The sequence below is a fragment of the Cajanus cajan genome, chromosome 1 (genome assembly GCF_000230855.2).
Source record: "Cajanus cajan strain Asha chromosome 1, NIPB_CcT2T_4, whole genome shotgun sequence".
Taxonomy (NCBI): Eukaryota; Viridiplantae; Streptophyta; class Magnoliopsida; order Fabales; family Fabaceae; genus Cajanus; species Cajanus cajan.
In genome coordinates this window covers 18168821-18193028 of record NC_138517.1, presented here as the reverse complement: position 1 = coordinate 18193028, position 24208 = coordinate 18168821, and the positions used below count along the sequence as shown (strand labels likewise).

Sequence of the window (24208 nt, the reverse complement as noted above, 5' to 3'; positions counted from 1 at the left end):
CCTTAAACTCATATTCAAGCTTTCCATTACAATCTTAGACCAAAACAGCTCACAAAGGACTTAGAGAATAAAATTTACATACTACCTAAACCATAAAGTTAACATGCAAGCACCAATACTCAAGGAACATTCCAATCTCTCATCAAAATATCAAAACTCCAATTCTCAGATACAACCACCTTTGATTCAATTGCTTACTACTATAGATTCCTAAATTCCATTAACCGTAAACTCTTAAATCATCCAAATCTAAGGTCTTTTTACGTAAAAAAAAAATATCAAACAAATAAGCAATTATGAAAAGATCAATCAAAAATAGCATCATCAAATTATATCATGTCTATCAGACAAATCCTGAGAATACAATGCACACAAATAAATAAATAAGAACATAATTAATCATCTCATTAGCACATCAATCAACTCATCACATTAATAATCTACCAAACAAGCATAGTAGACTCATAACTCACGGCCGATTGGATCGGCCTGCTCTGATACCACTAAATGTGACACCCTTACTACCCCAACACATACATCGAAAATTATAATACATTTAAGAAGGTTAAATTTTCTAAGTTGGTAAAAGGGTTCACATGAAAAAAAATTCGACAATCACATTAATAGAGATATAAATCATAAAACACAAGAGTTTTACAAATTGTTTTCAAAATAATATTACAGTACCAAATACACAAATATTTCATCCTAGAAATCATCTGCCCCGATGTCACACTATCAGAGCGTTCCCAGAATTTTAACTGTTGGCATCCTAGATGCCAATCGTAGCTGGATCTTCTTCACCTAAAATATCCACAGTTTATACGGTGAGAAAAGAAAATATCTATATGCAAAGTACATACAAACACATCATAATATAATCTCATCCTAACTCATTATTTAATAAAATATTCATAAGCATTTATCTATATATATGTATCATAATTTATCAACCATTCATCATCTTCACATCTCAATTCACAATTACATCAATCCATCATAATCCACTTGAACATTACAATTCATTCATAATCCACACAAATTTCACTGTGTCAAGGTCACGCTACCCCTTTTTCCAGCCTAGGGCCGTGCTCACCCCTGACATAACACTGTGCCAAGGTCACGCTACCCTTTTTAGTAGCCTAGGGCCGTGCTCACCCCAGACATAACACTGTGCCAAGGTCACGCTACCCATCAGCTTAGGGCCGTGCTCACCCCTGGTCATCAGTACCACAATCATATCTCATTCACATCTCATTCACATTCCACACTTCTCATTGCATAACTTAAATTCACATCACGTACACAATTCCACATCACATACACAACAGATAAGCCCAACAAAATGAGGATTTACACACCCCTCAAGCAATTCACATCAAGATCATCCATTCTTAACGAGTAATATAGCAATAATATTCATAAATTATAATAATCAATAAAATAATCAATTTAATATAACAATGAAACTCATAATTATTCCAAAATCTAGTTTACAACATTTATAATTTCTTCTTTCTTCCCAGATCATAATTCCTACAATTTGGCATATCTATAAACCTCAAATATAATTTCAATAGAACTAATATAATTATAAAATTAATCATAATCCTAAGAAATTCTTTCTCTACCCAATTCCCTCATGTACTCTACATATAAATAATCCCCTTTTCCCCCGTACCTGGATAAGCAGAAACTGAGGCTATATCACAGCTGTCTCCCCAAGGCTCCTTTCGTCTAAACAGGGACCGGAGCTAAAACTAGGACAGAACCTCCTCCTCTGGATTTCCCTTGGTCTTCAAAGAGAAGAAGAGGGAAAGAAGAGAGCATAAGAGAAGAGAGAATGAGAAATGAGGGATGGTTTGCAATGGAGAAGTGAAGGACTATTTATAGCCTTCATAACACATTAAAATATAAGGAAAATGGGCTTAGTGGAGTAATATGAAATGAATTAGTGGAGTTGGTGGAAGAATTAGTGGAGTTGGTGGAGTTAGTGGAAGAATTAGTGGTGCTGGAGGATGGTTTAGTGGACACGTTCTTAAGCACGATGATTTGGACCTTCTAGATGGCGGAATTTGGTCAAGTGGTCTGCATTAAAGTTGTAGCCTTGTATGTTATCTTTTCATTCGTTTTGGAATAACCGAAAAATGAGGTCTATAACGCCAGATATGACTGTTTTAGTGAACAGGGGTCAGGCTGCCAGCGTGAGTTAAATATGTTGCGGTTTTTAGAATATTTAACATGGTAGATGAAGGAATTTGAAAATGGTTTCTTCATAAAAGTTATAGTATTTTCTCTTAGCTTTCCATTGATATAAAGTTTGTATCATTTGGACAACCACAGACCGAGTTATGCCCCAAAAACATAGGCTTGCCAGTCAGCCCAGCGAAAACGATTTTAACAAAAAGAAAGTTTACAACTATCTAATTAAGCCCATTAACACACCTATCTTTCTAAAACCTACAATTAATCATAAATGGAGTGTAAATTAGCTACAATTGAAGTAAAAGATAATCCTCAAATTATGACCAAATACCATGTAATAATAATAATAATAGTAATTACCATTTTAAAAATTGGGATGTTACAATACTTCCCCCCTTTTAAGAAATTCGTCCTCGAATTTCCGAAACGAAGAGGTTTGACTATGATACAACACCACTCAAGGCAAATACTCTTCCTGTGGCTCTAGACTTGCTAGCGCTCCCTTCAACCTCTGTTGTTTCTTTCTTATTCTTGGGGCACTCCTGAGCTTTGTGTCCCTTCTCGTAACAGTTGTAACATGTTATCACTCTTGGTACCCAACACTCATATGCCTTATGACCTGGCTTCCCACAGTTGAAGCAATTATCGCGTGGAACAGAACCCTCACTTCCCCCTCTTGATGTTTGTCCAACCATTGGAGATTGACTCTTTCGTTGCACCAAATCTTGATTATTCACCTTAGAACTTGAATCCCCAGTAGACTTGGTGTAAGGTTTACTTTTACCTAAAGCACTAGAATCTGTGGTACGCATAGGACCTCCAGCTCCCTTGTAATAGTCAGCACGTGCACGATTGTCACAGTCGTAAATTCTACTCTTGTTGACAAGAGTCGGGTAGTGATAAATTTCTTGATAATTGATTGCTGTTTTTATCTCAGGGCGAAGGCCATTCACGAACTTAATACACTTAGCCCTTTCGCCATCCTCACCATGGTAATGAGTACAGTAGCGAACCAAGGCATCAAATTTTGCAGCATACTCTGCCACTGTGTCATTCCCTTGCTTTAGTTCAAGAAATTCAACTTCCTTCTGGCTTCTTACATCATCCGGGAAATACTTCTCAAGAAAAACCCTCTTGAAGTTGTCCCAATTTAATTGCATTTCTCCATTAATTATCCTTTGAAGTGCTCCTTCCCACCAAAAATGGGCATCAGCGGTCAACATGAAGGTAGCCAACCTCACTTTCTGAGTGAAAGGACACTCCATGGCATTGAAAATCTTTTCGATTTCCATTAGCCAATTCATCGCAACATCTGGGTCATATCCTCCTTGGAAAGTAGGTGGATTATTTCGTTGAAATCGCTCTAACCAATTAGGAGCGATTTCAGTCCTATAGTTGTTACTTACAGCTTGTGCTAATGCTTGAAGAGCATCAGCAATGGCACGATCATTCCTACCAGCCATAATCTAAGAAAATAGTACACAATCAAATAAACAACAGACATAAGGAATCATCATACTAGCATTAGTGTACTAACATTTCACAAAATACCTTAACCATTCCAAACTCACTTCTTTCCACCTTAAACTCATATTCAAGCTTTCCATTACAATCTTAGACCAAAACAGCTCACAAAGGACTTAGAGAATAAAATTTACATACTACCTAAACCATAAAGTTAACATGCAAGCACCAATACTCAAGGAACATTCCAATCTCTCATCAAAATATCAAAACTCCAATTCTCAGATACAACCACCTTTGATTCAATTGCTTACTACTATAGATTCCTAAATTCCATTAACCGTAAACTCTTAAATCATCCAAATCTAAGGTCTTTTTACGTAAAAAAAAAATATCAAACAAATAAGCAATTATGAAAAGATCAATCAAAAATAGCATCATCAAATTATATCATGTCTATCAGACAAATCCTGAGAATACAATGCACACAAATAAATAAATAAGAACATAATTAATCATCTCATTAGCACATCAATCAACTCATCACATTAATAATCTACCAAACAAGCATAGTAGACTCATAACTCACGGCCGATTGGATCGGCCTGCTCTGATACCACTAAATGTGACACCCTTACTACCCCAACACATACATCGAAAATTATAATACATTTAAGAAGGTTAAATTTTCTAAGTTGGTAAAAGGGTTCACATGAAAAAAAATTCGACAATCACATTAATAGAGATATAAATCATAAAACACAAGAGTTTTACAAATTGTTTTCAAAATAATATTACAGTACCAAATACACAAATATTTCATCCTAGAAATCATCTGCCCCGATGTCACACTATCAGAGCGTTCCCAGAATTTTAACTGTTGGCATCCTAGATGCCAATCGTAGCTGGATCTTCTTCACCTAAAATATCCACAGTTTATACGGTGAGAAAAGAAAATATCTATATGCAAAGTACATACAAACACATCATAATATAATCTCATCCTAACTCATTATTTAATAAAATATTCATAAGCATTTATCTATATATATGTATCATAATTTATCAACCATTCATCATCTTCACATCTCAATTCACAATTACATCAATCCATCATAATCCACTTGAACATTACAATTCATTCATAATGCACACAAATTTCACTGTGTCAAGGTCACGCTACCCCTTTTTCCAGCCTAGGGCCGTGCTCACCCCTGACATAACACTGTGCCAAGGTCACGCTACCCTTTTTAGTAGCCTAGGGCCGTGCTCACCCCAGACATAACACTGTGCCAAGGTCACGCTACCCATCAGCTTAGGGCCGTGCTCACCCCTGGTCATCAGTACCACAATCATATCTCATTCACATCTCATTCACATTCCACACTTCTCATTGCATAACTTAAATTCACATCACGTACACAATTCCACATCACATACACAACAGATAAGCCCAACAAAATGAGGATTTACACACCCCTCAAGCAATTCACATCAAGATCATCCATTCTTAACGAGTAATATAGCAATAATATTCATAAATTATAATAATCAATAAAATAATCAATTTAATATAACAATGAAACTCATAATTATTCCAAAATCTAGTTTACAACATTTATAATTTCTTCTTTCTTCCCAGATCATAATTCCTACAATTTGGCATATCTATAAACCTCAAATATAATTTCAATAGAACTAATATAATTATAAAATTAATCATAATCCTAAGAAATTCTTTCTCTACCCAATTCCCTCATGTACTCTACATATAAATAATCCCCTTTTCCCCCGTACCTGGATAAGCAGAAACTGAGGCTATATCACAGCTGTCTCCCCAAGGCTCCTTTCGTCTAAACAGGGACCGGAGCTAAAACTAGGACAGAACCTCCTCCTCTGGATTTCCCTTGGTCTTCAAAGAGAAGAAGAGGGAAAGAAGAGAGTATAAGAGAAGAGAGAATGAGAAATGAGGGATGGTTTGCAATGGAGAAGTGAAGGACTATTTATAGCCTTCATAACACATTAAAATATAAGGAAAATGGGCTTAGTGGAGTAATATGAAATGAATTAGTGGAGTTGGTGGAAGAATTAGTGGAGTTGGTGGAGTTAGTGGAAGAATTAGTGGTGCTGGAGGATGGTTTAGTGGACACGTTCTTAAGCACGATGATTTGGACCTTCTAGATGGCGGAATTTGGTCAAGTGGTCTGCATGAAAGTTGTAGCCTTGTATGTTATCTTTTCATTCGTTTTGGAATAACCGAAAAATGAGGTCTATAACGCCAGATATGACTGTTTTAGTGAACAGGGGTCAGGCTAAGCCCCTTGAAGTAACCTAAAGGGCTGAGCCCCTTGGATCCGCTGAGCGCCTTAGAATCCTTCACTGCTAAGCATTCAAAAGGGCTGGGCACCTCAAATCCGCTGAGCGCCTACGAGGCAGAGAACATTCTTTTTCCTGGACCAAATCCGCTCCGCAGATGGTAGTGGCTGAGCGCCTTGGAGGCAGAGAGCACTCCTTCTCTTCTAGGGCCAAATCCGCTGAGCGCCTTGGAGTGGCTGAGCGCCTCTCCTTGGTTGCATTTGTTGAGCTCTCTAGCTTGAATCCGCTTAGCGCTTTTGAGTGGTTGAGCCATTTTCCTTCAAATTTCAAAACCTACAAAATAAACACAAAATTGGATCAAAAGCTTCATCAATCCTTGTACTAACATAAATCAAAAATCCCTCTTTGATTCGAAGTATATAGACCAAAATTTATATCAATATGTACAAAAACTGTGCTAGATAAGTGTCTGAAATGCATATTTAATCATATTAGTAAGGCACTTATCAAAGGTTTAGTTGCGTGTGATGAAAAATTTTCCTTCACTTCTACATCGGTTAGATGTAAACCCGATGTAGAATAATTTTGTGATTCCATTTCTACATCGGTCAATGACAAAACCGATGTAGAATTTTTCACATCTACATCATTTCTCCACAAAAGCGATGTAAATATGTTTACATCTTTTATTTATTTACAAAACTGCCACCGTGTTTCTTATTTACATCGTTTCTATTGGAACCGATGTAGATATAGCGATGTTAAACAATGTTTTTCTAGTAGTGCATGCATGTGGCGCCAGTCACATGTCTCATAATCACATATCACGTGTTATGTTGCCAAAGCAACATACCTGGAGTAGTCTAGGAGTACATGCCGGCTCAACCGTGCACTCTCAACTATAAGGATGTACTACTAGGGTCTTGTCGAGATAGCGAAGCCGCACAAGATACATCTCATGCACACAAACAGGCATAATTAGGCCTTCCAAATTGCACTATCCCCTAGGACTCCTCCAAGATGCTTTACACTTGGAGGGCCTTCCCTAATGATGTACTACATATCATACCCCGTCACATAAATGCATATGATGCATGTCACACATTCACAAACTCATGGACTCAATATTTTACTTTTCAAGGACTTTCATGTCTCATGTCACTTGTTCACATTTCACATTTCTCATAATCATACTCATAAGATCATCATTTTGAGATTCTTGTCCTTATCATGCTCATAAAACACATCACTTACGTCAGCATAGTAATAAGGTAATTCCCACACAATTTGCACCTTCAAACAATACATAAAACATGTAAAACATCATCGGGATCACGCCTGGCATGCCCCAACTTGCGCTTGGCGCATTAAATGCCGCACCAAAAATGGAGCATCACGCTCGACGCGCCCTGAGTGCGTCTGGAAAATTAAATCCTGCGCCTAAAGCGGAGAAATCCCCTCGACAAAGCTTTCCTGCGCTCGGCTTAAAAATTTGTGCCCAGCTTAAAAAAACTACGCCCGACTTAAAAATTGCGTCCGACACTAAGAACTACGATCGGTGCCCCAACGCGAACTTGCATTACTTAATTTTGTGAAATCCTGCGTATGTCATAACCAAACATGTAATTATAGTATTCAATCGGTAAAAACACTTCAAATAACACCCATATCACGAATCCATATTCAATTTTATGTAAACTACCTCAAAATCTTGTCAAAAGATCATACCCCTATTCTTGTCACGAATCCATATCACGAATCCATATTCAAAATCAAACACATATTCATGCATGACATCCAACCAAAAACCCAACAAAAAACTCAAATATTAAAACATAAAACTTTCATAATCTGCCTGTTCCTAGAGCATGCATCAGGTAAGGGATTGGGGGCCAATCCTGCTACCCAAAAATTACTCCCACACTCCCAAGTGAGGTTTCTCACTCCTCCCTTACCTTAATGAACAAAAGATGAAACACGAGCAAAATCCGGTTGGTTCTCTTCTTCAGGTTCTCCATGGTCTTCAGAAGCATAGAAAGAAAATGAGTCAGGAAGAAGTGAATACATGAAATGATTTGGTAACCTCTGATAACCTCTCATAACCCTTTTTTTTCTCAATTAATAAAATAAATATTAATAATAAATATCAAAAGACCTCCACGTCCCTCCTTCCCTTCTCATAAAAATAAATAATAATTAAAATATACTCTCTTTAATAATCAACATAAACATAAGCATACATATTAATAAAATACATTTTATAAAATGTCTCGTGCTTCACTAATTAAAAATAATAATAATAATCAATCATGTTTCATAAATAAAATAGAGATCATATAATTAATTAAATAATATTAAAAATCTAAAATAAATATATTAATATACAAAATAATTTCTAAAATATTATTAATATAGGTATGAAAACCAGGGTGTTACAAAAACTATTATATATGAGAGACCAAAAATTCATTTAAGCCTCAATTATATATACCAATAAATACTATGTTATATAAATTATATATAAAATTTGTATAAATTAAATATTTTTAAACATATAAATTATATTTTTGATTATGATAAATAATTTATATTATGAAACAATATTATTTTTATTTATTGATAATTTTTTTTAAAATATTAAAATTTAATTTATAAATAATTATTATAAACAACTAAATTAGATAAAAACTTAAAAGAATCTTTAAAAATTCGAAGAAAAATTCTTTAAAAAGTTCTTACACAAAAAAGACGTATTTAATATACACTACAAGAAAAATGCTGATTTCCGATGGAAACAATTTTTTCGACAGAAAATTCTGTCAAAAAATTCTGTCTGAAATTTTTGACAGAAATATCCGTCGAAAAATTCTGTCAGAAATTTTCGACGAAAAAATCCGTCAGAAATTTTCGATAGAATTTTTCATCGAAAATTATAATTTTTTTTAATTTTAATAAATTTATTAATGTAACAACCCTCATATTTGGCCTCTCAAGGGTTCTATTTCACAATATTTCACTGTTTAGCGTGTTTTATCCGTACTTGTGCAATTTCTGGGAAACTTCCCAGAAGGTCACCCATCCCTCTACTACTCCAGGTCAAGCTCGCTTAACTGTGAAGTTCTGATGAGTAAGCTACCGAAATGTATATGTTTGTTGTCAGTATAACATGTACAAATTAATTCATCTAAGTCATCCTCAAATATACAATCTCATATTTGTACTATAATAATAATATATAATAATTTAATATTACGAATAATAATAATAATAATAATGTAACACCCCAATTTTTTATAAAGAGTATTTTTGTATTAATGGCATTTTCGTAATTAGTAATGGTATTTTCGTAATTTTAATAAAGGAATGAGGGTATTTTTGTAAACTTATTATAAATGGCATTCTCGTAATTTTGTTAAAGTTTTTGGGGTATTTTTGGTTTCTGGAACGGGTCGTTCCAAATGTGGAACGGGCCGTTCCAAATGATAAAATTGTGTATTTTTGGGACGTCCAGAACGGGCCCAGAACGGGCCGTTCTCCAAAGGAGAACGGGTCGTTCTCCTTGCAGAACGGGCCGTTCCAGAAGGAGAACGGGGCGTTCTCCTTGCAGAACGGGCCGTTCCAGAAGGAGAACGGGGCGTTCTGCTGGGTTTTGGAACGGGCCGTTCTGATTTCAGAACGGGCCGTTCCAGTTGAAAATTTTGCGTAGATTTGAAGGGTCCAGAACGGGCGTTCCACTTTTCGGAACGGCCGTTCCGGATAGGTCCGCGAAAATGCCTATAAAAAGGCCCCTCCTCCCTCTCAAATCCTCACACCTCTCATCTTCTCTCCCTTCTCTCTTTTCTTTCTCTCTCTACTTCCTGCTGTTGATGGAAGGAGCTTAGGGGGTGGAGGTTCTACCCTAGTTCCGGTCTCGATTTAAGGAGAGAAAGTTCTGCCCGAATTTTGACTACCGTTTAAGGAAAAAGAAGAGGAGGTTCTGCTCAAGTTACTATTCATCCAGGTACGGGGGAAAAGGGGATTATTTATATGTATAGTACATGAGGGAATTGGGTAGAGGAAGAATTCCTTAGGATTATGATTGATTTTACACTTATTTGATTTGGATAATTATTGGTTCTATTAGAATTATCTGTGTTGAGGTTTATAAATATGCCTAAGTGTAGGAATGATGATCTGTGAAGAAGAATGAATTGTAAGGAAAATGCGGTGAGCTAGATTTTGGAATAATGAGGGGTTTTACTGTTTATATTAATTATTCTATTGATTATTATATTAATGAAAGTTATTGTTATATTACTTGTTAAGAATTAATGATATTGATGTGAATTGCTTGAGGGGTATGTAAACCCTATTATATTGAGCTTATCTGTTATCTATGTGATATGGAATTGCGTACGTGATATGAATTTGAGTTATAAGATGAAAGGATGTATGAATGTGATTTTGATTGTGATTGTGGTGTCTCACATCGATGACTAGGGACGGCACGGCCCCTGGGTAAGTGGTGCTACAGGGAGGGCGTGACCCTAGCATGGTATGGGATGAGTAAGACAGTTAACACCACCATTTATGTCGTTTATGGCAGCCCTGGCATAGGGTTAATTGCAAGAGATTGTATTGATTGTAATGTGATTGTGTTTCCTCACACCAAAATGGCGAGGGACGGCACGGCCCCTGGGTAAGTGATGCTACAGGGAGGGCGTGACCCCTGGTCTGGTGTGGGTTGAGTGAGGCAATTAACCTGTATCACTTGTGTCAGATGTGGCGAGGCCTTGGCATAGTGTTAATTGTTGAGATTGGCACGAATTATTGATGATGTTGAGATTGACATGAGTTATGAATGGTGAAATAATTGTTTTAATGATGTGAATGAAAAAAAGTATAAATGATTTTGTTAATTATAAAATCTAAGTGGATTATGATGAATTGATAAACTATGATACATGATCGTAAATAATTTATTAAATAAAGAAATATGATGAGATTTTAACATGGTGTGTTTGGATGTACTTTGCATATAGATATCTTCTTTTCTCACCGTATAAATTGTGGATATTTTAGGTGGAGAAGATCCGGCTACGAATGGCATCTAGAATGCCAACTGTTTTATTTTGGGAAATGCTCTGATATTGTGACATCAGGGCAAAGGATTTTTAGGATGAAATATTTATGTGAATTTGGTACTGTAATATTATTTTGAAAACAATTTGTAAAGAATCTTGTGTTTTATGTTTGATATTTCAATTATTGTAGTTGTTGAAGTTATTTATGTGAACCCTTTTACTGTAACATAAAAAGATTTATTACAATATACATGTTGGGGTAGTAAGGGTGTCACAAATAATAATAATAATAATAATAATATATTTAATTATTATTTATTTATATGTACTTACTTTTATAATTAACATCTACTTATTTCTATTTAAAATTATAATTAAAATTATTTAATTTTATAATTTATAATGATAATATAATTTATAAAATTATAAATATTTATTTATTACATACTTATAAATTAAATTTTAATATTTTCAATAAATTATTAATTAATTTAATATATTTATTTACCTTAAATCAAACATATAAAATTTAAAAAATATATTTATCCTTATTTTTTTTCTAATTATCAACTATTAATAAAATACTAACTTAAAATCTTATCTAATTATATATAATATTCTCATATCAAATTTAAAACCAGATATTAGTTATACCAAAATATTAAGATCATATAGTAAATTGTCAATAAGATTTTAGTTAAATAATTTAAAATAATTAATGTTTCAATTATATTGTTAATTAGCAAATAATTTATTCCAAAACTAATTAATTTTTTTATATTAATTATTAGTAAAATTTAATAACTTTTAAATTAACAATTAATTGGATCGATGAAATTCAACATACACCATGCGTTATTGAGCGGAATAACTTTACCAAGTGTTATTTTGTAAGTTATCTTAAATCAAACATATAAAATTCAAAAAATTTATTTATCCATGTTTTATTTTTTAAGTATCAACCATTAATAAAATACTAACTTAAAATCTTATCTAATTATATCATAATATTTTTCATATAAAATTTAAAACCAGTTCTTACATTTTCGACAAATATAAATTTGTCTGAAATATTCTATCAATAATATAGCTTTTCCTACAAAAATTTTCTCATCGAAAATATAAATTTCTGACAGATTTAATTTTGTTTTATAAGAAATCATCTTCGATTAATATAATATTTTGTATATATGATTTAAGAGTAAAAGATTTTTGTAACACCCCGGAATTTCTACTATTACAATATCAATTATTATCTATTTTTATATATTTATGAAGATTATTTTTATAGTTATTTTAGTTAAGTAAAGAGGTTTTTATAGAATATTTTAGAGGTTTGTAACAATTTAAATTATTTGTGAAAGTTTTATAAAATTCTGTTTTTTTTTTTTACGCCGGAACGGACTATTCCAAAAGTTGAACGGGCAGTTCCAAACAAAGAAAATATACTGGTTTTGAGGTAGCAGAACGGGCCGTTCCAAAAGTGAAACGGGCCGCTCCAAATATGTAAAAAGGCCTATTTGGGTTTTCCCAGAACGGGCCGTTCCTAAAGGGAAACGGGCCGTTCCAAGGTTCTAAATTTGCCTAAAAACCTTAGTTGGAAATGGGACGTTCCAACTATGGTCAATACGTGTTAACATGGACCCCAGAACGGGCCGTTCTAATTTTAGAACGGGTCGTTCTGCTTTTTGAAAATGGGCCGTTCTCATTTTGGAACGGCCCGTTCCAGTTGAAAAATTTGCATATATTCGAAGGATCCAGAACGGGCCATTCCGAAATCAGTACGGGCCGTCCCGGGTACACCAGGATGCCTATAAATAGGGACAGGAGGGTGAAAAAATTTATAACTTAGTGAAAAGGTGAAAATCTTAGAGAGAGAGAGAGAGAAAGAAAGAGAGAGAGAGAAAGAGAAAGAAATAGAGGGAGAGAAAGGGGGAATCTAGAGGAGGAGGTCCTGCTCTAGTTTCAGCTCCGCTTATCCAAGTAAGGGGGGAGTGAGAAACCTCGCTCGGGGGTGTGGGGATAATTGTTGGATTGTTTGATTGTCGGATTGGCCCCCAATCCCTTGCTTGTTGTTCTGTTTTACTTTCTATTTGCTCTACTTTGTTCCTTGTTGGAAGTAATAATGAATATGAAATTAATGTTAAAAATAAATGAGTTTTAATATGAATAAGAATGTTTTCTGTGGATCTCTGTGAATTCCTGTGCGGACCTTATGAGGAGTATTTATGACATGACCATGTAAAATATGGACAAATGACATGAGACCTAAGAATGGACTATTGAGACAAGCTGTGATTATAAGAATATGAAAAATGATGACATGATGTACTAAATGAAATTCTGTAATAAGTCAAATGTTGAGTCAATGAAATAATGAATGTATGACATGCATCATATGCATATATTACTCTAGGTGTGCCGCTGAGGCCGCATACTGGTGATGCTCACAAGGTGTACCTTAGGGTCACCCACAGTTGTAACATGCTAACAAGGTGTACCTTAGGGTCACAGACAGTTGTAACATGCTAACAAGGTGTACCTTAGGGTCACCGACAGTTGTAACATGCTAATAAGGTGTACCTTAGGGTCACCGACAATTGTAACATGCTAACAAGGTGTACCTTAGGGTCACCAGTGATGTAACCAGGTGTGCCTTAGGGTCACTATTGATGAATTGTGAAACTTCCTTATTGTGACACCCTCTACCCCGCATATCATAAATCAATAAATTTAAATAATATAACTTTAATAATCAAACATGTTTAAAGAGTATCACATTTTTAACAAACATAATCAGCGGAAATTACAAAGAAATAAATCTCAAAGTTTTCAAAGTAATTTAAAATAACATTAACAACCTAATCTAATCTTATCTATACCCCGATGTCACATGTCCTATCAGAGCATAGCCCATAAAGAAGCCTAAGCTTCACCACCAACATCCTCAGCCTCATGCTGATAATCACCTGTATAACGGTTAAAGAAAAACAACACAAAGAAAAAGGGAGTGAGAAAACATCTCACTCGGCTCACAGTGTAGGAATATATATACTAGATAGCCAAACACAAACAAAACATATATAACATAGATTAACAATATCACATCTTACTCATTCAAGGCATATCCATTTGTCATATAATATCAAAAGACACATGTATGGACACGGACTACATTTTATCATGCATGTGGCGCCAGTCACTTATCACGTAGTATATTGCCGCTAGCAATACACAAAGAGTAGTCTAGGAGTACATGCCGGGACACAACCTCTGCGCACTCTCACTAGAAGGACATACTACCAGAGTCTCGTCGGGATAGCTAAGCCGCGCAAGATACATCCCATGCACACAATGGGCGAGACTGGGACTTCCAAACCGAGCCATCCCCAAGGACTGATCCCCACAGCTTTTACACTAGGGGGCCTTCTCTGGCGGCGTATTCCATATCGTACCCTTATCACTTTATGCAAATGATGCATGTCAAACAAGACTCTATGCATTCTCATATCACTTTATCACTTTCCATGGTCATTTCTCTTTATCACATTTCATATCTCATTGTCACATTATCACATTATCTATCTCATGGTCAATCATATCTCATGTCATTTCACATCATATTTCATCATCACATCATATCATTAGAAACATCACATTCACATTATCATATCATATTCATAACTTTCACAATCATAATCTCAACAGAATTTCTATTCATACACACATATTAACCAAGCAATTAGAACATACAAACAATATAACATACAACAAACACAGGATTGGGGGCCAATCCCACTACCCAGCATACAATCCCACACCCAGAGCGATATTTCTCACTCCCCCCCTTACCTGGATGACAAGCGCTGAAACTAAAGAAGAGCTTCCTCCTCTAGACTCCTTCTACTAGGATAGAACCACCTCCTATGGATTCCTCTAGGTCTTCAAAGAGAAGAAGAGGAGAAGAAGAGAGTATAAGAGAAGAGAGAATGAGAATTGAGGGATGGTTTGCAATGGAGAAGTGAAGGGCTATTTATAGCCTTCAAGACACATTAAAAAAATGGAAAATAATGAAAAAATCTTAGACAAAACTAAGTGGAATGAATTAGTGAGATGAATTATTAAAGTTGGTGGGATGAATTAATGGAGTTGGTGTGAATTAATGGAGGGTGCCATGTTCTTTTCCTCACCGACTTTAGCTACTGATTTGGACCTTATAGACAGCCGAATCTGAAAATATTTCCTTCATGAAAGTTGTAGGATTTTCTCTTATCTTTCCATAGCCACCAAGTTTGTATCATTTGAACAACCACCGACCACGTTATACCCCACAAACCGAGGCTTGCCAATCAGTCCAGCGAGAAACAATTGTATCAATCAAATTCCAATTTTGACCTCCTAAACGACCGATTTTGCAAATGGCTATTTCTGTAAAAGTTGTGCGTTTTTCTCTTAGATTTCCATTGACACCAATTTTGCATCATTTGGACCATCACAGCCCAAGTTATGCCCTAAACACCGAGGCTTGCCAATCAGCCCAGCGAAAAACGGTTTTATTGAAAAGAAAGTTTACAACTATCTAATTAAGCCCAACAACACACATATCTTTCTAAGCATAAATGGAGTGTAAATTATCTACAATTGAAGTAAAATATAACCACCAATTTATGACCAAATACCACATAATAATAATAATAATAGTAATAATAACCATTTTGAAAACTAGGGTGTTACAATTCTCCCCTCCTTTAAGAAATTTCGTCCTCGAAATTTACCTGAAAACAGGAATGGATAATCTTCTCTCCCCTTGCTTTCTAGTTTCCATATAGCGCCTTCTTCAAAGTTTCCTCCCCAAATAGCCTTGACTAAAAGAATTTCCTTACCTCTTAGTTTCTTTACCCTCTTATCCTCAATCCTCAAAGGTATAGTCTCATAGGTGAGGTTATCCTTTAACTGAATGTTGTCGGATTCCACAATATGAGATGAATGTATTTTCTAGGTTGAGAAACATGAAAGACATCATGAAGATTTGATAGGGATGGAGGTAACGCAATTTGGAAAGCTACATCACCAATTCTCTTAAGGATCTGGTAGGGACCAATGAATCGTAGAGTAAGCTTGCGAGATTTAAGTGCTCTACCAATTCCAGTCCAAGGAGTTACTTTAAGGAATACATGATCTCCTTCTTTAAACTCAAGGTCTTTCCTTCTTTTATCATGGTAGCTCTTCTGCCTACTCTGTGATGCTCTCATTTTCTTTTGGATTGTCCTAACCTTTTCAGTAGTTTGTTGAACTATTTCAATTCCTAATATGGCACTCTCTCCAGATTCTGCCCAACACAAAGGTGTTCTACATCTCCTACCATACAAAGCCTCATAGGGTGCCATCCCAAAATCTAGAGGTGAACCTAGGATCTCTATCCGAAACTATACTAGTAGGAACCCCATGCAACCTTACAATCTCACCTATGTACAACTTGGTTAACCTTTCCAAAGGGTATCTAATGTTAATGGGAATAAAATGGGCAGACTTAGTTAATCTATCCACAATGACCCATATAATCATCCAAGTTCTTCCATGTCCTAGCTAATCCTACTACAAAATCCATCGAGATGCTATCTCATTTCCACACAGGCACATCTAAAGGTTGCAGTAAACCTGAAGGTTTCTGATGTTCTCCCTTAGCCTTCTAACATACTAAGCAAGCATACACAAATTCTTCTATCTTAGGCCACTGGAATATTTTCCTAAGGTCTTGGTACATCTTAGTGGCTCTTAAATGGATGCTAAGAGTACTCTTGTGTCCTCCCTTTAAGATCATCTTTCTAATTTCAAGATTACTAAGCACCCAAATTTATTCTTGCACCTCAAAACAACATCAATTCCAATTTTTTTTTTTTTTTTTTTTTTTTTTTTTTTTTTTAAATTTTAATCATATTCCTACTAATCTTTTCCACTTGGTTCACTAGAAAAGATTCTAATCTCATCCATTAATTCACTAGTTATTTTCAACCATAGTCAATTCAATGTTCCTAAAGGTAGTCTCACACATCAATCATAAGTCCCTAAATTCTCCAATCAAATCCAATCCTTAAATATATTAGTGATCATCGTAATCAAGGCATCTGTCATAATATTGATATTACTTCTATGATCATCTGTAAAGATCAAGCACCTAAGCATGTTATACATATCAAATCACTAATTTTACTGCTCCATCTTCAACCAATTCAAACCCCTATCCATCACCTTATTCTATAGTCTCATATCTTGTTACCAATATGAATCAACTAATTGTATTTCTCCAATTTATCTCAATGATCCACTTGTTACTCGAGTCACACCTAGTTTTTCACCACTAGGAGTAATCTCACAAGTCAGACTTAAATCCCTAAAAAGATCCTTCTTTCTAATCATAAGGAAAAATATAAAGGTTTCCTACTCAAAACATTGGTTACCACAATGGCTTTGGCCAAATAACCAGTAAGATCAAAATCTTATTCCTTAAAAATTTCTAACTATCTCTTTTGGTCAATAGATATTTAAAACTCTTATGATCGCTAAATACCTCAAGCTTAGAATCATATAGGTAATGTCTTCAAATCAAGGTCATGGGTAAGGTAATTCCTTCTCATAAATTCTCAATTTTCTAGAATCATAAGCTACTTATCTGTTCCTTCTTGCATCCACACTCTATCCAATCTTATCTTAGAAACATAACTATGTTCCACAAAAGACTTACTAAAATCTAGTAGTATTAACACTAGTCAATCTTGCCTTAAGAGTTGGAACTACTCTCATACTTACTATCCCACATAAAGACAATACTCCTCTTAGTGAATGTAGTTAAGGGCAAAGCTATCTTAGAAATTCCTTCAATAAATCTCCAATAATAATAAGCTAACATCATAAAACTCTTATCTTCACTAATTGGCTTAGATATCTCCCCACTTAAATACAACTTCTACCTGAGACATATCCATGTTTACCTTAACTGGAATTTACAAGAACTAGAAAACTTATCTTATACAATAAAAATAATAAATAAATCAATCAATCAATCAACAAATAAGATAAAATAAAATAGTAATACTTAACATACAACCGTCTTGAATATATCTCCACCTTCAACTACAATATGATCATATCACACCCTAAGATCAATCTCACTAACCACACGACATTCACCAATTGATCCCTAAGGTAATCTATCCACATATCAACATACATGCTTACTAAATCATATTAGAATACCAACTTTAAACCTTCAAATATACCATCGATAAGCATGTACATGAACAAACTTTATCACATAGCATTATACAACCTTTAAACAACCTCTCAATCCTTATGCAAACACCCCAAAACAAAATCAATTCTTATCCTTGCATTGCCTAACGATTCAAAAATATCATGAAACCATACATATCCCTTCAACAATGTTTAAAGAAAATGATACCTAGAGAGTTATACTTATTCAAATGATCTCAAACCTATCTCAAAATAAAGATAAGAGAATAAGCTACAACTCCTACGAAGACATAGAATTCTAAAAAGATCATCTTCTTAGCTACAAATTTCAAAAACCGCAGCAGATATATTCAGCGCTTATAACTAGACCTTTGATCACCAAAGTAGCTATAACTAGAGTTCTATACCTCCGTTTTACCTGATTCCAGTTCCATTAGAAAGATAACGTCCAAAGCTACTACTTTTGTGAAGACCATAAAATCTGATTCTGTCAATATGATACTCATACAGGCACAACAAAATTTTAACGAAAATAATCCCCATATTATACAGCAATAGTGTACTAACATTTCACAAAATACCTCAACCATTCCAAACTCACTCCTTTCCACCTTAAACTCATATTCAAGCTTTCCATTACAATCCTAGACCAAAACAGCTCACATATTTAGTGCAAAGGACTTAGAGAATAATATTCACATATTACCTAAACCATAAAAGTTAACATGAAGCACCAATACTCAAGGAACGTTTCAACCTCTCATCAAAATATCAAAACTCCAATTCTCATATACAACCTCCTTGGATTCAATCGCTACTACTATAGATTCCTAAATTTCATTAATCGTAAACTTTTGACAAATTAATGTCTCTCCTAATTCTAAGGTCTCAATAGGCTTTATCCGTACTATTGGTACATAAGCTCACCATACGAGTGATACTACTCAACCACTACTTCTTACGTAAGCAAGAAGTATCAAACAAATAAGCAATTATGAAAAGAGCAATCAAAAATAGCATCATCAAATTATATCATGTCTATCAAACAAATCCTGAGAACACAATGCACACAACATAATCAATCATCATATTAGCACATCAATCAACTCATCACATTATTAATCTACCAAACAAGCATAGTAGACTCATAACTCACGGTCGATTAGATCGACTTGCTCTGATACCACTAAATGTGACACCCTCTACCCCGCATATCATAAATCAATAAATTTAAATAATATAACTTTAATAATCAAACATGTTTAAAGAGTATCACATTTTTAACAAACATAATCAGCGGAAATTACAAAGAAATAAATCTCAAAGTTTTCAAAGTAATTTAAAATAACATTAACAACCTAATCTAATCTTATCTATACCCCGATGTCACATGTCCTATCAGAGCATAGCCCATAAAGAAGCCTAAGCTTCACCACCAACATCCTCAGCCTCATGCTGATAATCACCTGTATAACGGTTAAAGAAAAACAACACAAAGAAAAAGGGAGTGAGAAAACATCTCACTCGGCTCACAGTGTAGGAATATATATACTAGATAGCCAAACACAAACAAAACATATATAACATAGATTAACAATATCACATCTTACTCATTCAAGGCATATCCATTTGTCATATAATATCAAAAGACACATGTATGGACACGGACTACATTTTATCATGCATGTGGCGCCAGTCACTTATCACGTAGTATATTGCCGCTAGCAATACACAAAGAGTAGTCTAGGAGTACATGCCGGGACACAACCTCTGCGCACTCTCACTAGAAGGACATACTACCAGAGTCTCGTCGGGATAGCTAAGCCGCGCAAGATACATCCCATGCACACAATGGGCGAGACTGGGACTTCCAAACCGAGCCATCCCCAAGGACTGATCCCCACAGCTTTTACACTAGGGGGCCTTCTCTGGCGGCGTATTCCATATCGTACCCTTATCACTTTATGCAAATGATGCATGTCAAACAAGACTCTATGCATTCTCATATCACTTTATCACTTTCCATGGTCATTTCTCTTTATCACATTTCATATCTCATTGTCACATTATCACATTATCTATCTCATGGTCAATCATATCTCATGTCATTTCACATCATATTTCATCATCACATCATATCATTAGAAACATCACATTCACATTATCATATCATATTCATAACTTTCACAATCATAATCTCAACAGAATTTCTATTCATACACACATATTAACCAAGCAATTAGAACATACAAACAATATAACATACAACAAACACAGGATTGGGGGCCAATCCCACTACCCAGCATACAATCCCACACCCAGAGCGATATTTCTCACTCCCCCCCTTACCTGGATGACAAGCGCTGAAACTAAAGAAGAGCTTCCTCCTCTAGACTCCTTCTACTAGGATAGAACCACCTCCTATGGATTCCTCTAGGTCTTCAAAGAGAAGAAGAGGAGAAGAAGAGAGTATAAGAGAAGAGAGAATGAGAATTGAGGGATGGTTTGCAATGGAGAAGTGAAGGGCTATTTATAGCCTTCAAGACACATTAAAAAAATGGAAAATAATGAAAAAATCTTAGACAAAACTAAGTGGAATGAATTAGTGAGATGAATTATTAAAGTTGGTGGGATGAATTAATGGAGTTGGTGTGAATTAATGGAGGGTGCCATGTTCTTTTCCTCACCGACTTTAGCTACTGATTTGGACCTTATAGACAGCCGAATCTGAAAATATTTCCTTCATGAAAGTTGTAGGATTTTCTCTTATCTTTCCATAGCCACCAAGTTTGTATCATTTGAACAACCACCGACCAAGTTATACCCCACAAACCGAGGCTTGCCAATCAGTCCAGCGAGAAACAATTGTATCAATCAAATTCCAATTTTGACCTCCTAAACGACCGATTTTGCAAATGGCTATTTCTGTAAAAGTTGTGCGTTTTTCTCTTAGATTTCCATTGACACCAATTTTGCATCATTTGGACCATCACAGCCCAAGTTATGCCCTAAACACCGAGGCTTGCCAATCAGCCCAGCGAAAAACGGTTTTATTGAAAAGAAAGTTTACAACTATCTAATTAAGCCCAACAACACACATATCTTTCTAAGCATAAATGGAGTGTAAATTATCTACAATTGAAGTAAAATATAACCACCAATTTATGACCAAATACCACATAATAATAATAATAATAGTAATAATAACCATTTTGAAAACTAGGGTGTTACACTTATGGCGCCACATGCATGCATTTATGAGTCGAGTCCATGACATCATAGTATGATAAATGAGTATATATGTGATATTGATTATTTATGTGTATTATTTACATGTGACTTATATTTGTTGTGCGTGTGTGTGCTATCTAACCTCTATTTCTTCACCTGAAACTGAGTGAGATGTTTCTCACTCCCTTGTTGTTCTTGTATATGTTTAAATTATGTTGCAGGTGATCATCATCATGAGGATGTTGGTGATGAGGCTTAAGGCTTCAGTTATGCATGCTCTGATAGGATGTGACATCGGGCATAGCTAGGCTTAGTTGGGATATTATTGTTTTAAAAGCCTTAGTTTTCTTTTCTTTTGTAATTTTGAATGTTCATGATAAAAAACCAAAATGTACATCTTTGTCATATTATTTTTATTACATGATTTGAAAGTTATAAATTAATTCCTAACTAGGAGGCACTGCCACCTTTGCTGGAATTAATCTATATTTTCCTTTTATATGATCTCTTGAATTTTAATACTTACATGATGACTTTCTATGATTTCTGAATTACGAATGTGAATCTTCTACCTTATGATATTTGAGACAATTATTTTATCCATGAAAGATGTTATCAAACTATGAAAGGTTTTATTTACTCAAAAAGAAAAAGGAAAAAAAATTTTGTTAATATTTATTGTGTATTAATGTTGGGGTAGAGGGTGTTACAATTTTCAATTTAACGGTTGAATTTACAAAATTCACATTTAATATAAAGTTATTGAGCGGTGTAACACTTAGTAAAATTTACACCATTGTAATTATAAAATATGAACACTTGAATTACCTTCCAATTGTTGTTCAATTTTAACAAAATTTGATATACATGTATAAAGTAATATGAACTTTCAATTTAATAGTTGGATTTACAAAATTAACATTTAATATAAAGTTATAGAGCTGCATAATACTTAGTAAAAGTTACATCGGTATAATTATAACCCCCTATATTATATACACATATATATATATACATACATATATATACAGGGACAGATGCACCTTTGGAATAGTGGGGCACTTGCCCCCACTACTATTTGACATATACATAATTTTTTATCTAAAAAAATAATATATTTTAAAAAATAAAAATTATATTCTAATAAAATAAATATATAGATTCAGAAAAAATGTTTATTTATTTGATATCTGTCAAATTTTTGAAGGAAATTGTAACATCCCAATTTTTTTATTATTATTATGGGTATTTTCGTAAATTTATTAAAAGTTTAGCGGTATTTTTGGTTACCAGAACGGGTCGTTCCATAGGTGGAACGGGCCGTTCCAAAGGATGTAAATATGTTATTCTGCGTTGCTTCAAAATGAGCTTGGAACGGGCCGTTCTCCAAGTAGAACGGGTCGTTCTGCTTGGAGAACGGGGCGTTCTCCTTGTAGAACAGGCCGTTCCAGAGGGAGAACGGGCCGTTCTGCTGAGTTTTAGAACGGGCCGTTTCAGTTTTGGAACGGGCCATTCCAGTTGAAAAACTTTCGTAGGTTTGAAGGGCCCAGAACGGGCCGTTCTGATTTTGGAACGGGCTGTAGTGGTAGGTGGGCAAAAAATCCTATAAATAGGCATCAAATCCTCTCATTTCTTTACACCTCTCATTATCACTCTCTCTTCTCTTCTGTTCTCTCTTCCTTTCCTCTACTTCTCTCCGAAGACCAAGAGGATGAGGTTCTGCCCCAGTTTTAGTTCCCGTTCCTATTTAAGGAAAGAGAGGTGGAGGTTATGCCATAGTTCCTATTTATCTAGGTACGGGGGAAAAGGGAATTATTTATATGTAGAGTTGGGTAGAGGAAGAACCCTAATTTTATAATTATTTCTATTTGGAGAATTCTTGGTTTTATGTGATTCTATATGAATTTAGGATTATGAATGTATGATTTATTTGTAAAAATGATGCTCTGGGAGAGAGAACGAAATTATAGAAAAGTGCCTGTAATCTAGGTTTTGGGAAAATTGGAATATTTCTGTTTGAGAAATTGATGATCCTAGTAGATTTTGTATGTGTTGAGAATTAGAAATACATATTTAATTTGTAAGAATGATGATCTGAGAGGGAGAACGAAATTGTAGAAAAGTGCCTGTGAGTTAGGTTTTAGAACAATTGGGGGTTTCATTGTTGGTGTTAAAATTATATTAATTTATGAATGTTATTATTGTATTGATTTATAAGAATGAATGATCTTGATGTGAATTACTTGAGGGGTGTGTAAACCTTTATTTTGTTGGGCTTATCTGTTGTGTATGTGAGGTGGAATTGTGTACGTGATGTGAATTTGAATTATGAGATGAGATGTTGTACGAATGTGATTATGATTGTGATTGTCGTGCCTCACATCAGTGACTAGGGATGGCACGGCCCCTGGGTAAGTGGTGCTACAGGGAGGGCGTGACCCTAGCACGGTGTGGGATGAGTAAGACAGTTAAAACACACACCACTTATGTCAATTATGGCAGCCCTGACATATGGTTAATTGCAAGAGATTGTGTGGATTGTAATGTGATTGTGGTTCCTCACACTAAAGGATCAAAGATGATACGAACCCTGGTAGTTGATGCTTCAGGGACGAGCGTACTCCCGGATGATCAAGGATGATACGAACCCTGGGTAGTTGATGTTTCAGGGACGAGCG

At 34.9% G+C, this 24208-nt stretch overlaps 1 protein-coding gene and 3 long non-coding RNA genes across 4 annotated transcripts; 1 reads left to right on the top strand and 3 right to left on the bottom strand.

Annotated features, from left to right (window-relative positions):
* Positions 1-597: 597 nt before the first annotated feature.
* On the bottom strand, positions 598-1834 carry LOC145953903 (uncharacterized). Its single transcript, XR_014431129.1, has 2 exons — positions 1682-1834; positions 598-804 (listed from the first exon to the last, which is right to left on the bottom strand). It is a non-coding gene; the product is annotated as an uncharacterized LOC145953903 (long non-coding RNA).
* An 811-nt stretch (positions 1835-2645) lies between these two features.
* LOC145950884 (uncharacterized) lies at positions 2646-3668 on the bottom strand. Its single transcript, XM_083062745.1, has 2 exons — positions 3447-3668; positions 2646-3320 (listed from the first exon to the last, which is right to left on the bottom strand). Exons 1-2 carry the CDS (start codon positions 3666-3668, stop codon positions 2646-2648), a joined length of 897 nt encoding a protein of 298 aa, XP_082918871.1.
* Positions 3669-4382: 714 nt separating this feature from the next.
* LOC145953902 (uncharacterized) lies at positions 4383-5774 on the bottom strand. The gene is made up of 2 exons (XR_014431128.1): positions 5467-5774; positions 4383-4589 (listed from the first exon to the last, which is right to left on the bottom strand). It is a non-coding gene; the product is annotated as an uncharacterized LOC145953902 (long non-coding RNA).
* A 3517-nt stretch (positions 5775-9291) lies between these two features.
* Positions 9292-11221, top strand: LOC145958607 (uncharacterized). The gene is made up of 2 exons (XR_014434354.1): positions 9292-9985; positions 11047-11221. It is a non-coding gene; the product is annotated as an uncharacterized LOC145958607 (long non-coding RNA).
* Positions 11222-24208: the final 12987 nt, after the last annotated feature.

Coding starts and splice junctions, on each gene's coding strand:
- LOC145950884 (XM_083062745.1), bottom strand. CDS start 3,668: ATGGCTGGTAGGAATGATCGTGCCATTGCTGATGCTCTTCAAGCATTA. Junction 3,321..3,446: donor AGTGTCCTTTCACTCAGAAA/GTGAGGTTGGCT, acceptor TTTCTTGAGAAG/TATTTCCCGGATGATGTAAG.